This window comes from Pleurodeles waltl, chromosome 8 (assembly GCF_031143425.1).
Source record: "Pleurodeles waltl isolate 20211129_DDA chromosome 8, aPleWal1.hap1.20221129, whole genome shotgun sequence".
Lineage (NCBI taxonomy): Eukaryota > Metazoa > Chordata > Amphibia > Caudata > Salamandridae > Pleurodeles > Pleurodeles waltl.
Genome location: NC_090447.1, coordinates 687,043,697 through 687,061,117, shown reverse-complemented (window position 1 = coordinate 687,061,117; position 17,421 = coordinate 687,043,697). Strand labels below are relative to the sequence as shown.

At 41.3% G+C, this 17,421-nt stretch overlaps 1 protein-coding gene across 1 annotated transcript in view; it reads left to right on the top strand.

The window, feature by feature from the left end:
• POLA1 (DNA polymerase alpha 1, catalytic subunit) overlaps positions 1–17,421 on the top strand; it is a 1,729,782-nt gene that overhangs the window by 285,960 nt on the left and 1,426,401 nt on the right. Inside the window, exons 18-19 of the mRNA XM_069204808.1 lie at positions 5,842–5,931; positions 14,912–15,028. Of these exons, the coding sequence (XP_069060909.1) occupies positions 5,842–5,931; positions 14,912–15,028 (207 nt within the window). The remainder of the gene's footprint in view (positions 1–5,841; positions 5,932–14,911; positions 15,029–17,421) is intronic.

The following is a 17,421-nucleotide window of genomic DNA, read 5'->3' as shown; positions in this document are numbered from 1 at the left end:
CAAACTCTCCAGGTTATAGCTATTTAGCAAATTGCTAAATAAGCCTGAAATTCAAAAAAAGCCAATGATGCCCACAATTTTCATTTATCAAGCCAAAGTAAAAAAAAAAACAGAACCTTTCCTTGACCACAGAGAGAGGGTTTACGTTTTTTTTTCCCCTATGGGCAGGAGCATTCTGATTGTTCCGCCTTCTGTGTGCCGTCAGTTAAGCCATCTATCGCTCTGACAGACTCCCTTGAATTCGCAGTCTTGAGCATTACAAACTCCACCATTGTTTGAATTTTGCATTAAGAACAGGTGGAACTCCTTGCTTTGGGATCTGTGCCACCCTATGCTGGAACATTATTTTGGCTGTGTTTGGAGCAGTTTGTGTTTCATTTGACAGACCTGCAGTGCTAGACTGAAGTCATTCACCCGGTTAAAATTAGAGGAAACCCCCTTCCCTCCCATCCACCCCCCTCCCCCGCCGAAAACCACAGGTTTTTACCTCCGAGCGAAGTCAATTCTATAATTTGTCAACTTATTTTTTGGAGATGCCATCATTCAAACCAGTGATCTTCCTCAAAGACTCCTTTTAATTCCCACGCCTGTCTGATGACAGCTGCAACTCAGTGCAGATATTTCCCTTTCCTTACCCCTTCTCTGCTGTGGGATTTTCGTGCAGAATCTCCTATGCAGAGGGCCAATGGAATTATGCGGCAGGGGAGGATCAAGTTAAGCAGCAAATTATGTAGCAAGTAAAGGAAAATTATGCTGTGTAATGTGGCACGTGTTTTATAATAATACGTTAATTTTACTCATGTTAACATTGCCTGGGGATACGTTTTACCTCATTAGTACCAGTTTGACACCCAAATACTGCAATAAGCAACGGAAAGGTGACCAACCAGTCAACTTTTGCAAAGGGTCTGCCACTGTTCGGCAATACGTATTGTTGTATTTTTAGTAACTTTTGATCCGTTTTAGCTATACACACTTTTTTGTTATCTGCATGTTATGTAGCAGATTATGTGCGAAATGAATATTTAATCCGAAAATCCGACAGCTGTAAAATTGCATATTTACAGTGATCCTTGCAATACACCATCCTTCCTTTTTGAACTACTTTATTTTATATTTGCAATGGGGAGAATTTTGTGTCCTCTCTTGAATGTCGTACCTTCTCTCTGGTGTGTCCAGTTTCTAACGAGGACTATATATAAAGTGTCGCAATGGTATCAAAATATGGCCCAATTCTAACAATATCCAAAAGGTATCTCCTTTCAGTGGCGCTACTCAATCTTTTGGCTTTGGCATCCTTTTTTCATGATAATATTAATCAGGGAAATAGTCTACCTAGCTTTGGAAGGTGGGGGGGTGGAAGGGAGGATTAAACCGATCCTACAGATGTGTGATGTGTGATGTGTGAGTGTATGTCACCATATGTGGGCATTTATGCATCATGATAGCTGATCTATGCAAACGATACTAAATGTAAATAAAATAAGGTGCTGCCAAAAAATGAAAACGTGTGCCACAAAAGTCCAATGTTGGTGCCACGCAATTCCTATTTTGATGCCGCAATATCTTGAAGGGGGGGGGGGTGGTCTGTGTAGTGGTCAGCTACACACATTAGAAAGAGTTTGGGCTTTACAATTACTTAAAATGGCAAAGTCTAGATAGCAGTTTTAAACTGTCCATATTTTACCTTATCTCACACAGTGATACAAGTAGGCTGCAGCCCCTGATGGGACACATTAACTTAGAGGCCCTGGGTACCCCTGGTACCATATTCTAGGGACTTATAAGTATGTAAGGCTATGCTAGTTCGGTATAAGCAAATCAGCCATGTACCTTTCTAAGGATCAGAGCACACGTACTGAGTGCTGATTAGCAGAGCTCAGAGCATTTTGGTGTCTAGTAGTCAAAATAGGGGCTAAAAGTGGGAGCGAAATCTGCAAAAAGCCTGTTTCCTCCCAAAGTATACACCAACAGAGCAGGTTCAGTTCACGAGGGAGGTCCTATGACAAGAGTAGAAAGCATAACTTTACTTTCAGATCCCTGCTCCCGGACCCTTTTACTTTTGCTATGCCCCAGCCTCCGGTCCTTTAATGCAGAATGACATCTGCTATTATTTGAGGTTGAAGCTCAGAATTGGAGGGGAACAGCCATTGTGTTTCATGCAGTATTGATCTCTGTGGACCAAGCAAGCTCACTGTATATAGATTACATCTAAGTCCTGACTTGTAATATAACCCCAGAGCCTGTTTCTGTTGTTGGGAAAGTGTTTGTCATTCACACTAAGTAATACAAGATAGATTTAGACAGCTTGTTTATAAGCCTTAGGATACTGTACCATCTTCATCCCCACTGTGCCCAATCATGCTGAACCCTTTCTGTCCCCCCTTCTCCATACTTAACTCACAACCTCGTCCAGAAAACCTCACCAACAAAGCTTTAACCAGACCTTCAACTGGTATTCTTTGCTGTTTCCTGAGGAGTAGTAGTACATGGAATCTTCCACAATAACAAGTACTGTGTATCTCTAACTCCTATAAACAATGGCACAATAACATTAATCATTTTCCTAAGGCGTGCTCTCCACCCATATTTGTGAGGTGGCTCTTCAACACTTCGTACAGACCTCCTATGGCTTTCATTGCATGTTGTACCAGGGACAAGACATCTACCTTTTCGATAATTAACATTTCCTATGTATAATTGAGCCATCACTCTGGTATATTTTGTTAAACTTATTTGCTGACACTTTCCTGCTGCTACCATCTCTTTCACAAACTCTGTCATTTCAGAGGGAGGTTTTACGAGGTCTGGTAGGTCAGTGTATTCTTCCACAGAGTCCTCGTTTTGGCTTTTTTCCAGAATCTTGATCCTGCTACCCTGCCAAATTATAGGCCAATAGGTTAAAGCCATTTTTAGTGGATTTTATTCTGGTGGAATTCCCGAGTTATTGAATTATTTTCTTTGCTGTTGCTTCTTTGTAGAGTTCTGAAACTGAACCAGCTTGCTGTCACTGTATTGGATCAGGGGCAGTCAGCATGTCTGCAACCATACCTTATTCTTAGAGTCACAAACCGCCATCTTGACGATAATATTAAGAGGATGTGCCTTTGTGAGCTCAGAATTGTATATCAATCTTGTGTGCTCGAATTAATTTGATGGAAATGGCTGACCGTTCTTTAAGGATGCGTGTGAAGATCTCCTTCAACCAAGTGTAGATAATTTGGTTTGCTGCTTCTTCCTTTAGATTATGTTCTGTAATTTGCTCATCTATACATGTGTTTAGGGGCTTCGTACTTATTTAGAAACATTCTTATCTGATTCCCAGTGGTATGTTGTATTAAAGCAATTATTTGTTGGGATTACTCCGAGTTGGCCTTTATTATCTTCTAGGTGCTGGTTGAGTGACTGCTTATCTGTTCTTTAGTTTTAAGATTTCCTGGTTTGTTTGGATCGAAGAACACTTGGGCTATCCGCAAATGTTTTTTTTCAAGTTATTGCTCCGGCTTTGTAAACAGACTTGAGATCTTCTTTTGTCGAAACTTGATTTGCTTGTTGTTTTTTTTTTCCAGCATCGGCAAAAGGTGACATATCACCCTCCTGTGGCACATTAAAGTAAAGTCGACATTTACCACCACTCTAAACTGCAAAAAAACGCTTTGTCTCCCTGAATGTTTCCAGACTGAGCCTTGTGTGTGTGTGGTCTAGGAGCCAGAGTTTGCAGTGTCTGTTATTTAACTGATGTGAGTTTAAGGGCGCCAACTCTCACTGGCCTACTCTTTGTCTTCATTATGCTCAGGTCATGTGAGTCAAACTCGATAGTCTCTGGTGCACTTTTGCAAGACCTTGGTGGTTCGGTCTGCACTTAACCCCATGCTGTGCTCCAGTCAGACGGCTACGATTGAGAGCCTATTGGGGTAATCTCTGGGCTCCCTTGCTGTAGCAGTGGCTCTGGACTTTAGCACATTGGAGTGAGTGCCTAATGTTAGAAGGGGACAGTCATCTTCTAACAAACAGCTCTTAAGTTTTTTCTACATGGAAGAACTGTTTTTCCAATAAGTCCCAGACTGACTCTTGTTTCCTTATTTACTCCTTGCCTTGATTCGTTTCTGGACACCTGCTTTCTCTTTAGGCAACCCAGGAACGGTTGAATCCTTGAAGACCAGTAGTTGCACTGTGAACTTAAGTTAGATTGTGGCACGCATCCTGAAGGAACTTATGTTGTTTCCTAGTGCAGATCTCAGATGCCTCCACAGGGAGCCCCCTTCTACAGATTCAAATGTTAGTGCTCCCCATAGTACTCTATTCCCCTGCACTACAGTCCCCAGCATCTCAGTGGTGCTCAGTGCACGCTACTGCCCCCAATGCGTTTCCTTCTTTTACTTGGGCGCCATAACACGGATCCCTGTCACTTCCATCTTCAATTGTAAGGAGCCTTAGGTGCGCTCTCCCCAACCGAACTCGTCATATGAGTCACCAGTCAGTCAAGGTCTCAAAGCTGTGGCGGCAGAGGAAATCATCTCAGAGGAGATGTCATGCTGCTGCAGGATGTTAACTTCTGCTGCATTTCTCCACTGTAGGTCGCTGAATGTCCAAGAAACCTATCCACGTCTCATGCTGGTATAGAAGAGAGAAAGGGTGGTTGGTTTATGGGCCCCAGAAGAATTATGCTGCTCAGTATGATGCTGTGTCCTTGGTAGCCATAGTCTTTCTGCTTCTCAGCAAACTTTTTAACAGGCCTCAGTCTCTGCTGCGATCCAAATCGAGCGGGTGAAAATCTTGGGATTTTTACAGGGCATATAGATGGAGTTTATTACATCTGCCATCCTTTGATTTGGTACCCATTCAGCAGCACTGATATTCCTCGGCTTGCCTGAGACAAACGCCTTGTAAAGAGGGAGAGCTGATATACAGGACCTAAGGTTAGTGCCACGCACTTGATCTACACCTTGATCAGAAACGGCCTGATAGGTTTGACTGGGCCAGAAATGGTCACTAAAATCACTTTCTCCCACATCTGGGCCAAAATATGTTTAACTACCAACCAAAAAGCCCATTAAGAAGTCGAACAATTTTGCCTCAGACAACTTAATTAAAAACATAGAAATCAAACTGTACTTAACTCATTGTTCTAAATTAGTTCTTGATGTTAAATATTGACTGCCTGTGATCAGATATTTGTTTATGATGGATCTAACAACAAAATCTAGTTTTGCCTGATTTTGTTTTGCTCATTTCTAGCGTTCTTAGGTTTATCATTAATATTCCTAAAAAGTCCTTTGTAAGAGCTTGGTGAGCTGAAACCACGTGGTAGTTGAAAGCACGGACTAAATCTGAAAAAGCGAGTAGATGCCCAGTGTGTGTAGCATCTTTAGATTATTTAGTACTTGTATCCTGCAATCTCATCCTCAATCTTGTTGAATTGTAAACTTTTCTTGGTAGAAATTAATGCATTTTGATTCCCATGCTACCACTGAAGCAATTCGATTAGTCTTCTTTCCAGCAGAATACAAGAATTTTGATTTAGAAGTTTCTGGACGGCGTTGTGCCACTAAGTATTTAAGTGTTTCGGTAGGTGTGTAGGTGTGTGTGTGTATGTGTGTATGTACGTACCATAATCGCGCCTTTGAAGGAAAATTAGCTTAAACAAATGCTCGCGTTGAGCTCGTGTCTATTTTCCAAACTTGAAAATGAAATAGGCCCTTTGAGGCAACAGTGAGGGCCCGTTACACTTTCTAGCATGTCAATTTAAGCAGGTTTAATGGTAAACTTTACTGCACAGTGAACACAAGAATACTTAACTTTGGCCTCACATACTCACACATTTTTCTCTCTTTTTATTAGAATGCAAACATCGAGATTGCCCTAACAGAGAGAACCTTATTGGGATTCTTCCTTGCAAAGATCCACAAAGTTGACCCGGATGTTATTGTGGTAAGTGTTCAATTATGATATTGGCAGACAGATGATGTACCCCCATTACAAGTTTACAGCGTTTTTGAATAAAAGATTGACATTACCCTTTCAGTTTGAGGTGTAAATGGTAGCTTGTATGTTGTGGTCGTTGCACAAATGCTTTTAGGAATAGCTCCCTAAAACCTTCCAATATGTTATCCTTCATCATTTGCTCTAAAGTGCATTGTTAATCTTATCTCTCAGTCATGTTTAGGTTTTTCTTAGACCACTTTAGCTGTCTTGCTAGCCTATATCTATAGATAAATCTATATCTCTGGATATAACTATAGATAAATCTATATCGAACTGAGTTGATATTTGACCTGTGGTGCTGTAAAAAGGCCCTAGTCGTCACTGTCTATTGTATACGTTTCTTTCCTCCAAATTTAATCAGTCAGTGGATTGATTAATTACACTCAGTGCTTGATTCCTTAGTTCTTTTAGAGAATTGCATGCAAAATGTATCTACCTCTCTCTTTGTCTATATCTCTGTATCTCTCTCTCGTCTTTGGGTCAGTTGTCTTTACCCATTGGTCTGTTCAGCTAACATTCAGATTTCGCTCCTGCCACCAGAGTATACAGCAAAGGGTCTACCCACTTCAGCCACTGGCTGTCTTCACCATGAGTGACTGCATCGTGTCTAATCGCACCCTCAGCACACTGACCGAGTATGCCTCTTCTGTTAAGATAATGCATTAACTAGAACACTGATTATAAAAACAGCACAGGTTTTTATTTATGAAAAAGTTAATGGGGTGCACAGTGAGGAGATATGGCGCTCAGGGTGTCAAACTACCCTATGTATTATGACAGGGAAACCACACAAGGGAAACACCCTACCCTTAGAGGTATACACAACCTCAAGACAAAAACAATACACAGTGAGGGTCCCCTCTTGTAGAACCATGTATAAATTAGTACGATAGATGAATCATATAGAACATAATATCATAAAAGTCCATGTCTCATAGAGCAAGTTCTAGAGTCAACTGATGAGTCCAAAATTTATTGGAAAAATTCAGAACATCAAAGGTAGATTGTACATCCAGCCAACACGTGTTTCGTCTTGGGAAATGTTTACATCCCTTACGACTTCTTCAGGGCTAGAAATCATAAAGATAACACACGAGTTAAGATCAATACACTCAATCGCCCAATTCACATCAATTGTGTGACAAAACCAAAGGGAGGAATAAGTAGTCCTAATACCACCTCATAAAAGTGAGAGGAAAGAGGTCAACAACAAACTCCAACTAAAAGACACTTACTAAAACACCTGTGAGTGATAAGAAAGCACAAGCTTCCAGCATGCTTAACTACGCGTGAAAAGCCAGAGTCAATAAACACCAGAGACAATCCCCTGCAACCCATAGTGTGTAAGAGTATCCAAAGAGGGATTAATTATACTCAAATACCTTGTAAATCCACCACATTTTAGAGACAAATAGTCATCAACTTGTATCCAATCCAATATGTACTTCAAACGTAACTGATATCCAATCTATACTTCAAATCTAATGTAAAGAAAAGGGGAAAGTATATATATTTCAACAAACTAATAATTCGTAAAGGCAACAAGTTTTATCTCTTATTTATTCAAAATGTACAATGACAGACATGATCCATATCAATGAGGTCTATTCAGAGATCCATACTTCAATAACAAAAATACCCCATAAATTGTAATAAAAGGGCACGAAAAATAACCTCCGAAGTTCCGATAATGTCTCGACTTGGAAAATTAAACTAGTGACATAATATGTATAAGCGTACCAAGATCATTGCACCATTGAAATTGACTTACCCCAAATTGTTGAGACGACAAATAAGTATTAAAAAGAGCGGCGTCTTCAAGTACGGACGCCTAGCGTGTACGCTGAACACGCACACCCGAACCCGGAAGTTAAATACACTTCCGGGTTCGGCGTTCAGATTAAACGGGGCACCAACATCGAAGACGGCCAGCCAATGCGCCCAACATTGTAGTAGAATCAAAATTCAGTAATTAACACTACTGATAGTAAGATCGATAAAAAGAAAAGGGGGGAGAAAAGAAAAAGGTTTTATACCTAATCATAAGTGAAAAAGCACTTAACGATAAAATGATCAACTACTATACAGATGGCTAGACAATACACATTAAATTAAATCATCAATGTAAGTGAAATAGAGTAAACTAGCTATTACTGGCACTATTACTACAGGCCAATATTTTATTAATGGAATAATGATTAGGTATAAAACCTTTTTCTTTTCTCCCCCCTTTTCTTTTTATCGATCTTACTATCAGTAGTATTAATTACTGAATTTTGATTCTACTACAATGTTGGGCGCATTGGCTGGCCGTCTTCGATATTGGTGCCCCGTTTAATCTGAACGCCGAACCCGGAAGTGTATTTAACTTCCGGGTTCGGGTGTGCGCGTTCAGCGTACACGCTAGGCGTCCGTACTTGAAGACGCCGCTCTTTTTAATACTTATTTGTCGTCTCAACAATTTGAGGTAAGTCAATTTCAATGGTGCAATGATCTTGGTACGCTTATACATATTATGTCACTAGTTTAATTTTCCAAGTCGAGACATTATCGGAACTTCGGAGGTTATTTTTCGTGCCCTTTTATTACAATTTATGGGGTATTTTTGGTATTGAAGTATGGATCTCTGAATAGACCTCATTGATATGGATCATGTCTGTCATTGTACATTTTGAATAAATAAGAGATAAAACTTGTTGCCTTTACAAATTATTAGTTTGTTGAAATATATATACTTTCCCCTTTTCTTTACATTAGATTTGAAGTATAGATTGGATATCAGTTACGTTTGAAGTACATATTGGATTGGATACAAGTTGATGACTATTTGTCTCTAAAATGTGGTGGATTAAAAAGGTATTTGAGTATAATTAATCCCTCTTTGGATACTCTTACACACTATGGGTTGCAGGGGATTGTCTCTGGTGTTTATTGACTCTGGTTTTTCACGCGTAGTTAAGCATGCTGGAAGCTTGTGCTTTCTTATCACTCACAGGTGTTTTAGTAAGTGTCTTTTAGTTGGAGTTGGTTGTTGACCTCTTTCCTCTCACTTTTATGAGGTGGTATTAGGACTACTTATTCCTCCCTTTGGTTTTGTCACACAATTGATGTGAATTGGGCGATTGAGTGTATTGATCTTAACTCGTGTGTTATCTTTATGATTTCTAGCCCTGAAGAAGTCGTAAGGGATGTAAACATTTCCCAAGACGAAACACGTGTTGGCTGGATGTACAATCTACCTTTGATCTGAATTTTTCCAATACATTTTGGACTCATCAGTGGACTCTAGAACTTGCTCTATGAGACATGGACTTTTACGATATTATGTTCTATATGATTCATCTATTGTACTAATTTATACATGGTTCTACAAGAGGGGACCCTCACTGTGTATTGTTCAGGTTTTTATTTATGGCTAATGCATCTTAATGCTGCTGTGTTGGCTGTATTGCATATTGGGAAGTGTTTCCCTCTGGCTGCTTTTATTTTTAGCTGTCACACTACAGTACGCACCAACTTAATATCACTTCTAACCTACGTCATCTTTCCCATTAGCCTGTGCACAGGCATTATAATGTTCAATCCTTTTGACAACTTAGTGCACCTTTGTCATAGCTGCATCATTGATCTGTTGAAACTTCCAGCAAATTGCATGAAGCCCTTTGTAGTATTTGGCACTTCTAGACCGACGGGCTCCCATTTATTTCTCTTTTGTAGTAGTCCCAAGCCTTGTAAATGATAAGCAGCCTTCTTAATGCAACAGCTTCATTGTTCAGCATTTGCACTCTCCTTTTCCTTCTTCCCATGCTGGCTTCTGGTGAGCACTACTTAAAACTGGCTAGCTGGGTAGTACTGTGGAATGCTGCTTGTTCCTCATCCCCACACTTATCCCCGTTCCTCGTGGTTCCAGAAAATGGCGATGGTTATTCAGTGCTTAATTTGTAAATAAATATGTGCCGGTGCCCAAAGCCCTCCTCTTAAACACGCGGTTGCTGCATTTAAATATGCGAACACGGAATACTGAGGCAGCGTAATCCTGAAGCCATCTCTGGCCTCTTCAATACATTTAACGCCACTCCCGGCCCCTTCAGCTCACTCTGGCAGCTTTCCGCTTCCTACCTTTGTGACGCTTTTTCGTTTTTCTCTTCCTCCGTCTTTCTCATGTGTGTCTTTTGCTCGCAGCAAATGCTGGAGGCAGAAGAATAAGCGCCGGCCCTCAAAAACAAGTGCCGGTGCTCAGCTCTGGAAACATTAAGCACAAATTAAGCACTGTGGTTATTGGAGATTTAAAATCAACTTAATCCCTGTAGAGTGAATCGTCCATCTCTGTAAATCTAATCTTAACCTTTCTGTCTCCTACTTTATTTCTGTATCTGGTTTCTTCTCTTACCATGTATATCTATATTCCTCTTTCCATTTCTTCCCCTTCTCGTCATCTAACTCAATAGCGTTTATCGTTCCAAGATATTTTATTTTATCTTGATTTCTTGCACTTTCTCTTAATTTTCTTCTTCTTTTTCAATGTAGTGCAGCATCTCATTTTATCTTTTTTTTTTTTGTCTTTCTATTCTCATTGTTTCCTAGTCTCTTCTCATTCTTTCACAGTTCCCTTCCTTGTCCCATGGTCTTTTAATCTCTTAATCTTTCTCACGCTCTTCTGTTCGTGTGGATTATATCCCTCAATTTTCTGTCCAACTCGGTCTAATCCCAAATATTTTTCTCAATTTTGTCTTACTTCATTTGTCTCCCCCCCCCACCCCTTGAGCTTTCTCACTCGTTTTCCCTTTATCGTAAGTCTCTACTCTTTCCATATACACACTCCCTCCTTCCATACAGTATGACACTCATCAAAATCAGACCTGTGGCTGCTGCAACTGAGATGGGGCAGTATGGTGCAGTAAGGGGCAAGTTTCAATAAGTATTATGCCTTGTGCTATTTTTTGAGAATCCATTCTATCAATGGGAATTAATGAGCTGATTTCACGGAGGTGTTAGTGTTTGGTACATCCTCAATTTAGTAGGCTTTTTTTGTTTAAAAAAACAAATAAAACTTTGCAAGATTTGTGAGGCTTGTGAAGTTAATTAAAAAGTGACAGTATCAGTGTTCATTTGTAACAGCATAAACGCGTGTCTACTAGCTAGAGCACTTGTAAAGTCATTAGGTCTAGCCTTATGTTGCTAATGCATGCAACAGATAAGCACACTATTGCAGAAGATATTTTTGTAGCTTACTGCACGGCCTCACAAGCTTTAAGAATACAACGGGGCACAAGTAGAAAAGGCATCGAAAGGCATGCTGAAATGTCGTGCAAATATTATGTGCATTCATTTGTGCGTGCCTTTGTTTGGCATGAAAAGCCAAGCCTCTCTGTTTGACTATGCTAGTAATAAATTCAAAAACAGAATAAATCAAGAACTTTGGTATAGCGCCTGAGCAGAAAAGATGGCAATAGCTTGTTGTGGAAGAGCTAGACCAAGTCACGGTAAATGGCTCCCCTATTACAACGACTGGCTGTTGAAGGCAGATGCGCCCCAGGCAGTTTTCACCCACCTCCAAACTATGCTGAGCCTTCTGCACTCGCTGGGGTTCACTATCAACATGCTGAAGTTACACCTTAATACGTTTTACACTCCCTTTCATCTGAGGCATTCTGAACTAGGTGCAATTCCTCACCTATCCCCTGCAGCTGAGAGTCCAAGACATTCGGCAATGATCCAGATGTTTCAACCTCAGTCTTAATTTCGATGAGCCTACTGTGTCTGATGCCCTCCTGCTGATAAAGCACGCTCAATAGCATATGTGAGCTGTGCAGTGGGATTCCAAGTCCCAGTGGGCCCAACCTGGTCCAGATTTCAAAGGAGACTGGGAAAGACTACACTGGTGGTTAATGGACTGCAGTTGGGTCAGCGGCAGACTCCTCTCCATTCCCCACCCAGAGCTGACAGTGGTGACGTATGCATCGCTTCTGGGATGGGGTGGCCATCTGGAAGAGGATGAGGTCAGTTATCGTTCTACATTAGTTTTCTGGAGCTGAGGGGAATTCACTTGGACTTGAAAGCTTTCCTGCTCTCAGTCAAAGGGAAGCTGGTCCAAATGTTCATGGACAATACTACTGTCATGTGTTACTGCAACAAGCAGAGCGGAGTGTGGTCTTGGACCCTGTGCCTGAAGGCTCTGCACCGCTGGACATGGCTGGACCTTCAGGGCATTTTCCTGGTCGTGCAGCAACTTGCAGAATCTGTAAACAGCAGGGCAGATTAACTCAGCCTTTGACGCTCCATGGACCACAAATGGGGTCTGAACCTGGCAGTAGCTGATGGTCTCTTTCAGGACTTGGGAGTACCTTGGTTCAATCTATTCACCACTGCTGAGAACATGCCATGTCAGCATTTCTGTGCGCTGGAGTTTCCAAAGTTGTTGTTGCTTGGAAATTGATTCTGGCTAGACTGGATTATGGGACTTGTACTCCTTTCCACAGATATCTCTTCTCCCCAGAGTTCTGGAAAATTGTAAGAATTGATCGGGCACATGTCAAGCTGGTGACTTCAGTCAGGGCAAGATGGGTACAATATTAGGAACACTTGAGCATGTGCATCTGTCCACCGACCGGGCTTCCCCTTTGGGAGGATCTCCTGTTACAGCAACAGGGGAGAGTTCTACACCTGAACCAGCCCACTTTCCACCTTCATCCTTGGAGATAGCGGCTACGGTTTACTTCGATCTCCCTCCTGATGTCTGAGAGGTCATATTTGCAGCCAGGTGTCCCTCAGCAAAAACTTATAATCCTGCTGTTGGCTCAAGTTTGTGGCTTGGTGCAAGGAGAAAAACACTGACTCACTCTCTGGACCCTTGTCCTAAGTGTTGTTTTTGTCCTTAGCCTGCAAGGCCTTGCCCTTGGCACAGTTAAGGGTTATCTTTGAGCCATCTCAACTTTGATGGTTGCTCGACCAACCCTTCTCTGTTTAAGTCTAGCAGTTTTCTGAAATGTCTTCAGCACATATTTCTTCCTAAACCTTTTGTTATGCTCCTATGGGATCTTAATTTAGTTTTAGCCTGTTTGACCTTTTTGATATGTGCCCACTTTGAACCCATGCACAGCTGTCCTCTACAATCTCTGACTATGAAGAAAGTCTTCTTAGTGGCCATCCCATCAGCTAAGGGGGTCGGCGAGTTACAGGCTTTTTTCTTTTAACACCAGCTTCTTTGCAGGCAAACTGGTCTCTGAACCCATGGCTCTTTTCTGCCGAAGGTGGTGACCCCTTTCCATATCAGCCAAAAAGTCATGCTGCTGACTTTCTTTGCTCTGCCTCACCCTTCCGGGGAGGAAGAGAGGCTTCACTACATGGACCCTAAAAGGCCACTGTCATTTTACATTGATTGCTCCTAAGAACACTGGGTGGACGATCAGCTCTGTGGGGCTTCACTGAACGAAGATGAATTGTATTCTACATTAAGTTCTGGTATGCATTAGCCGAGAAACCATCCCCTGAGGGCTTGCAGGTTCATTCCTCCAGAGCCAAAGCTGCGTTTACTGCATTAACTTGTGGATTTCACGTCCTGGACATCAGTTAGGCTGCTACTTGGGCATCATTTTACACATGTAACTGACACTGCTGCCTTAAAAATCAGGTGTGTCATGTCTGAGGCAGTTCCCGGGCCCACCTCTGGGGAGGTATTGCTTTGGTATCTATCTGAATTTAAGAACTCTGTGCTTAGAAGTCTCTATCAGATGAACAAGTTACTTACCTTTGGTAATGCCTTTCTTGTAGAGACACTGTCTCGCCTCAGATTGCTTACTTAAAGATTAATTCGCTTTCTGTGAACTGGACTTTTCCACCTAAATAGGTCCTTGCAGACCCTCAGACTTTGCACACTGTTTGATTTGCCTTCTGACACGGCTCACTGCTTCTGGCCCAGAAACATTCACAAAAAGGAACATTGTTGGTACTCTGGCGTGGCACCCATATGGGCAACACACACCTCATATCAGGCGTGAACAATGCCTACGACATGGACCAGTTTAATGCCACTTACCATCTTGGAAGGGTACTGCTCAAGATTTTCCAGATCTGGTCTGACACCTGGGGACTATTCTAAGTTAAGGAATCTGTGGCTAGATAGACGCACTATCAGGTTAGGCATTACTGAAAATAAGTAACTTGTTCATTAACCACTTCACTCAGTAGCCCTTTCACCCGTCAATACACTCCTTTATCCACTCAGTGAATCCTTCTCAAATGAATCCACTCAACTATCAACACCAATGCACCTAAGCTCACCAATGAATGTAGAAGTTCCATTTTTTTATTTAAACGCTTTAGGGTCAAGCTGTGAGACTCCACTTGCCCTCCACCACCCTCCCCATCCCCAGGTCTAAATTTGTGTGCACAGCCTTGCCAAAAGCTATAGTGACTTGTTACGAAGAATTATTGACCATGGTCCATCAGACAATTACTGCTTAGCACAAAGCCAACCAACCACTTGTGAATTCCTGGCTTCTCCCACCCACCTCTTTAAGGACAGCAGACAACGTGCTCAGGCTAAGGAGATATATCGGAGTATTCCTGGTACCTGCCCTGTGGAGCGTAGCTGTAGGCAAGTACTAGGAATTCCAACATGTGGTTCGAGTTGCTGAGTCACCTACAATGTACCACTGTAGTTTCCACCGTCCTTCTGTCATGAACGTATGTTGCTGTGTCATCTATAATGCACCATTGTAGTTGCCACTGTCATGAAAACGTCTTTATCATGACAATGTTTTAAAAAAAATAAAAAAAATATATATATATATATACTTCCAGGTACATCAGTGGAGACGAGTATTCTCACAACAACTTCCTTTCTGAAGCAACATTTAACAAAACGTGGTTCCAAATGTCAGTCCACTTGATTGAACTTCATTCTGTCATTGTCTTCAATTTACAGGGTCATGATATTTATGGATTTGACCTTGAAGTCATGCTCCAGAGAATCAGCGTATGCAAAGTTCCTCATTGGTCCAAAATTGGTCGCCTCAGGAGATCGGTCATGCCAAAACTTGGGGTAAAATATTTATATCTACTTGTTGCGCTTGGTCACCATAAAGACATGCAATATGCTACTTGTTTTGCTTCTGCTCTCCTGTACACAGACCTTACTGGTTCTACATTGACATTTCAATTTGAATTCTGTGTGGGGGTGAGGTCATGAAAGCTGGAGAACGAGCACTGCTACTGTGGAACATGCCCATCTTACAGTATTACGGTAATTGTGTCTGTGTCGCGTCCTTACATTTTAACTTTAGCTTCGAGGATTTGAGATGGGAATGGTATTTATTGTAGAATTTCTACAGATTGACATAGTTTAGTAGCAGTGCTAGTTGCCATGCCTCAACATACTAATGTATGATGTGTATATGGCGTGCGGGATCCCCTGTAACACTTTGGACACTTAAGTAGGTAATGAGACTGCCCATTAAAGCAACACATCTTCATTTTTGGCTTGCTCAGTTAAACATGCGCCGTTTACGATTTCCGGCAGGACCAAACTTGCCTTTAATCCGTCTGAGGATTATAAACTGAGTCCATTAAATTGGATAACAATTACACTTCCTGTTTAAGGTAGCAAAATAGTATTACGGCTGTAGTAAATACTTTAGTGATGCATGCAGCAGCACTCAACCTGGAAAACTGCTGAGCGTTATAGCAAGAGATTTGGCGAATCATCGGCTGCTGTGGTTGGCATTCCTTGATTTAGTAACTCCTTCAACAATTCATAATTTAAATTCGCATGTACAAAGTTTTGTTTTTACCTTAGAAGCTCTGGTCCATGACCTAGTTAGAAGGTACTCACTTCTAAGAATAGTTTGTACTTTTAAGCAGCGCAAGGACGACGCATCACATAATAAACTGATAAATACTAGGCTCACGTGTATTTGTTTAATAATAGTTATTGCTTATCCTCTGTGTCTAGGATATTATTGAGTGAAAAAGACCCTTTCCGTTTCACTTGTGATAAACAGCATTAATTTAACAGGGGCAAATGCTATTCACTCACAGTAACGGTAAGTCAGTTGTCGACAGGGTTATCCTTTTTCTCTTGAGTAAATATATTTTAACATAGTGATTGTTACTGATTTTTCAGCCAGTTAACAAGTGATCCCATTTTGGCAGACATGAGGCACCCGCATAAGGGGCCGAGGAAAATAAGTATATATGAATTATCAAGTACAGTTACTTTTGCATAGATTTACACATTTTTGTTTCTTCATGGGACATTCTTGCGCAAATTGTACGTTTCCAGACATGATTGTCCACTGTGTTTAGTAGAATGGGTTTTCTGTATTGCTCGCAATCCACTGCAGTTATTGTGCCATATATATGAGAAGTGCAAAAACATTTTTCCCCACAGGATCATTTTTCTTATTGCAAATTCCCTTCCCACCCCAGTCTATAAAATATGGGTGGTTCACATAGTCCTTTCACATGTTGTTCCCCCGCACCCGAAATCCCACCTAGCGTGGATTTGTTTCACCTTTTTCACGAGTCATCCTTTTGTACAACTCACCAACAGATTGCAGTTGTAGTAAGTCAGTATGCAAGAGTAAATGTTCCCCAATCCTGGGATTAGAAATGACTTAATCCGTTTAGCAAAATTTTATTTAACTTCATAAACTTCACTATAATCAGTGGTTCCTTAACGTGTAATTTCTCTAGTACGAAAAAGGGCATTACTTAACACTGTCTAAATCACAGCACGATGCCTCTGTCACCCATATAATACACACAGTCCAATTCCCTCTTAATCCTCACCTATAGTGGCACGGTTGGTCATATTTCCCAGGGTGCTCTGTACAGGGAAGACAGTAGTCCACCGACACCAACATGCAACCTCAGGGAATACACTAGTTTTTGAAAGTCGGCCGGGATATCCTCCCACAGTAAGATGGGGTGCCCTTTATAGAAAGTGAACTATATGACATACACACAAAAAATGCGTTCTAGTAGTCTGAAAGGATCTTAATCTGTTAACATTATATAGATAATCTATCATCAAGTAACCACCCTTCATTCATCCATATTTCTCAGCATATTTAGACAGTGCACATAAATCTCAGTTATCCTAGCGGGTGTCATTGGCCAAAGCTATTGCATTTTTGGTGACTTAAGTTGCTAGTTCCCTTATTCTGCACATTAAGCTCACCAGGTGGGGAATTCTGGGAACCCTGATCATTGGGCTTAAGAGAGCCATTGTCTCATGGCATTCCCCAGCAAATCGGATTCCATTGGTGATTTCAAGCCACTGAACTGTGTGGTGAAGATGCTGCACCAAATCACAGCATTTCATACTGGAACATTTAATACTCCTGGCTCATATGGTAACTTCAACGTCTCCAGTTCCATGAAGAGATTAAGGAGGTCAGAAGGCCATCAAGTTCCCTGAAACTTTGCCTTGGC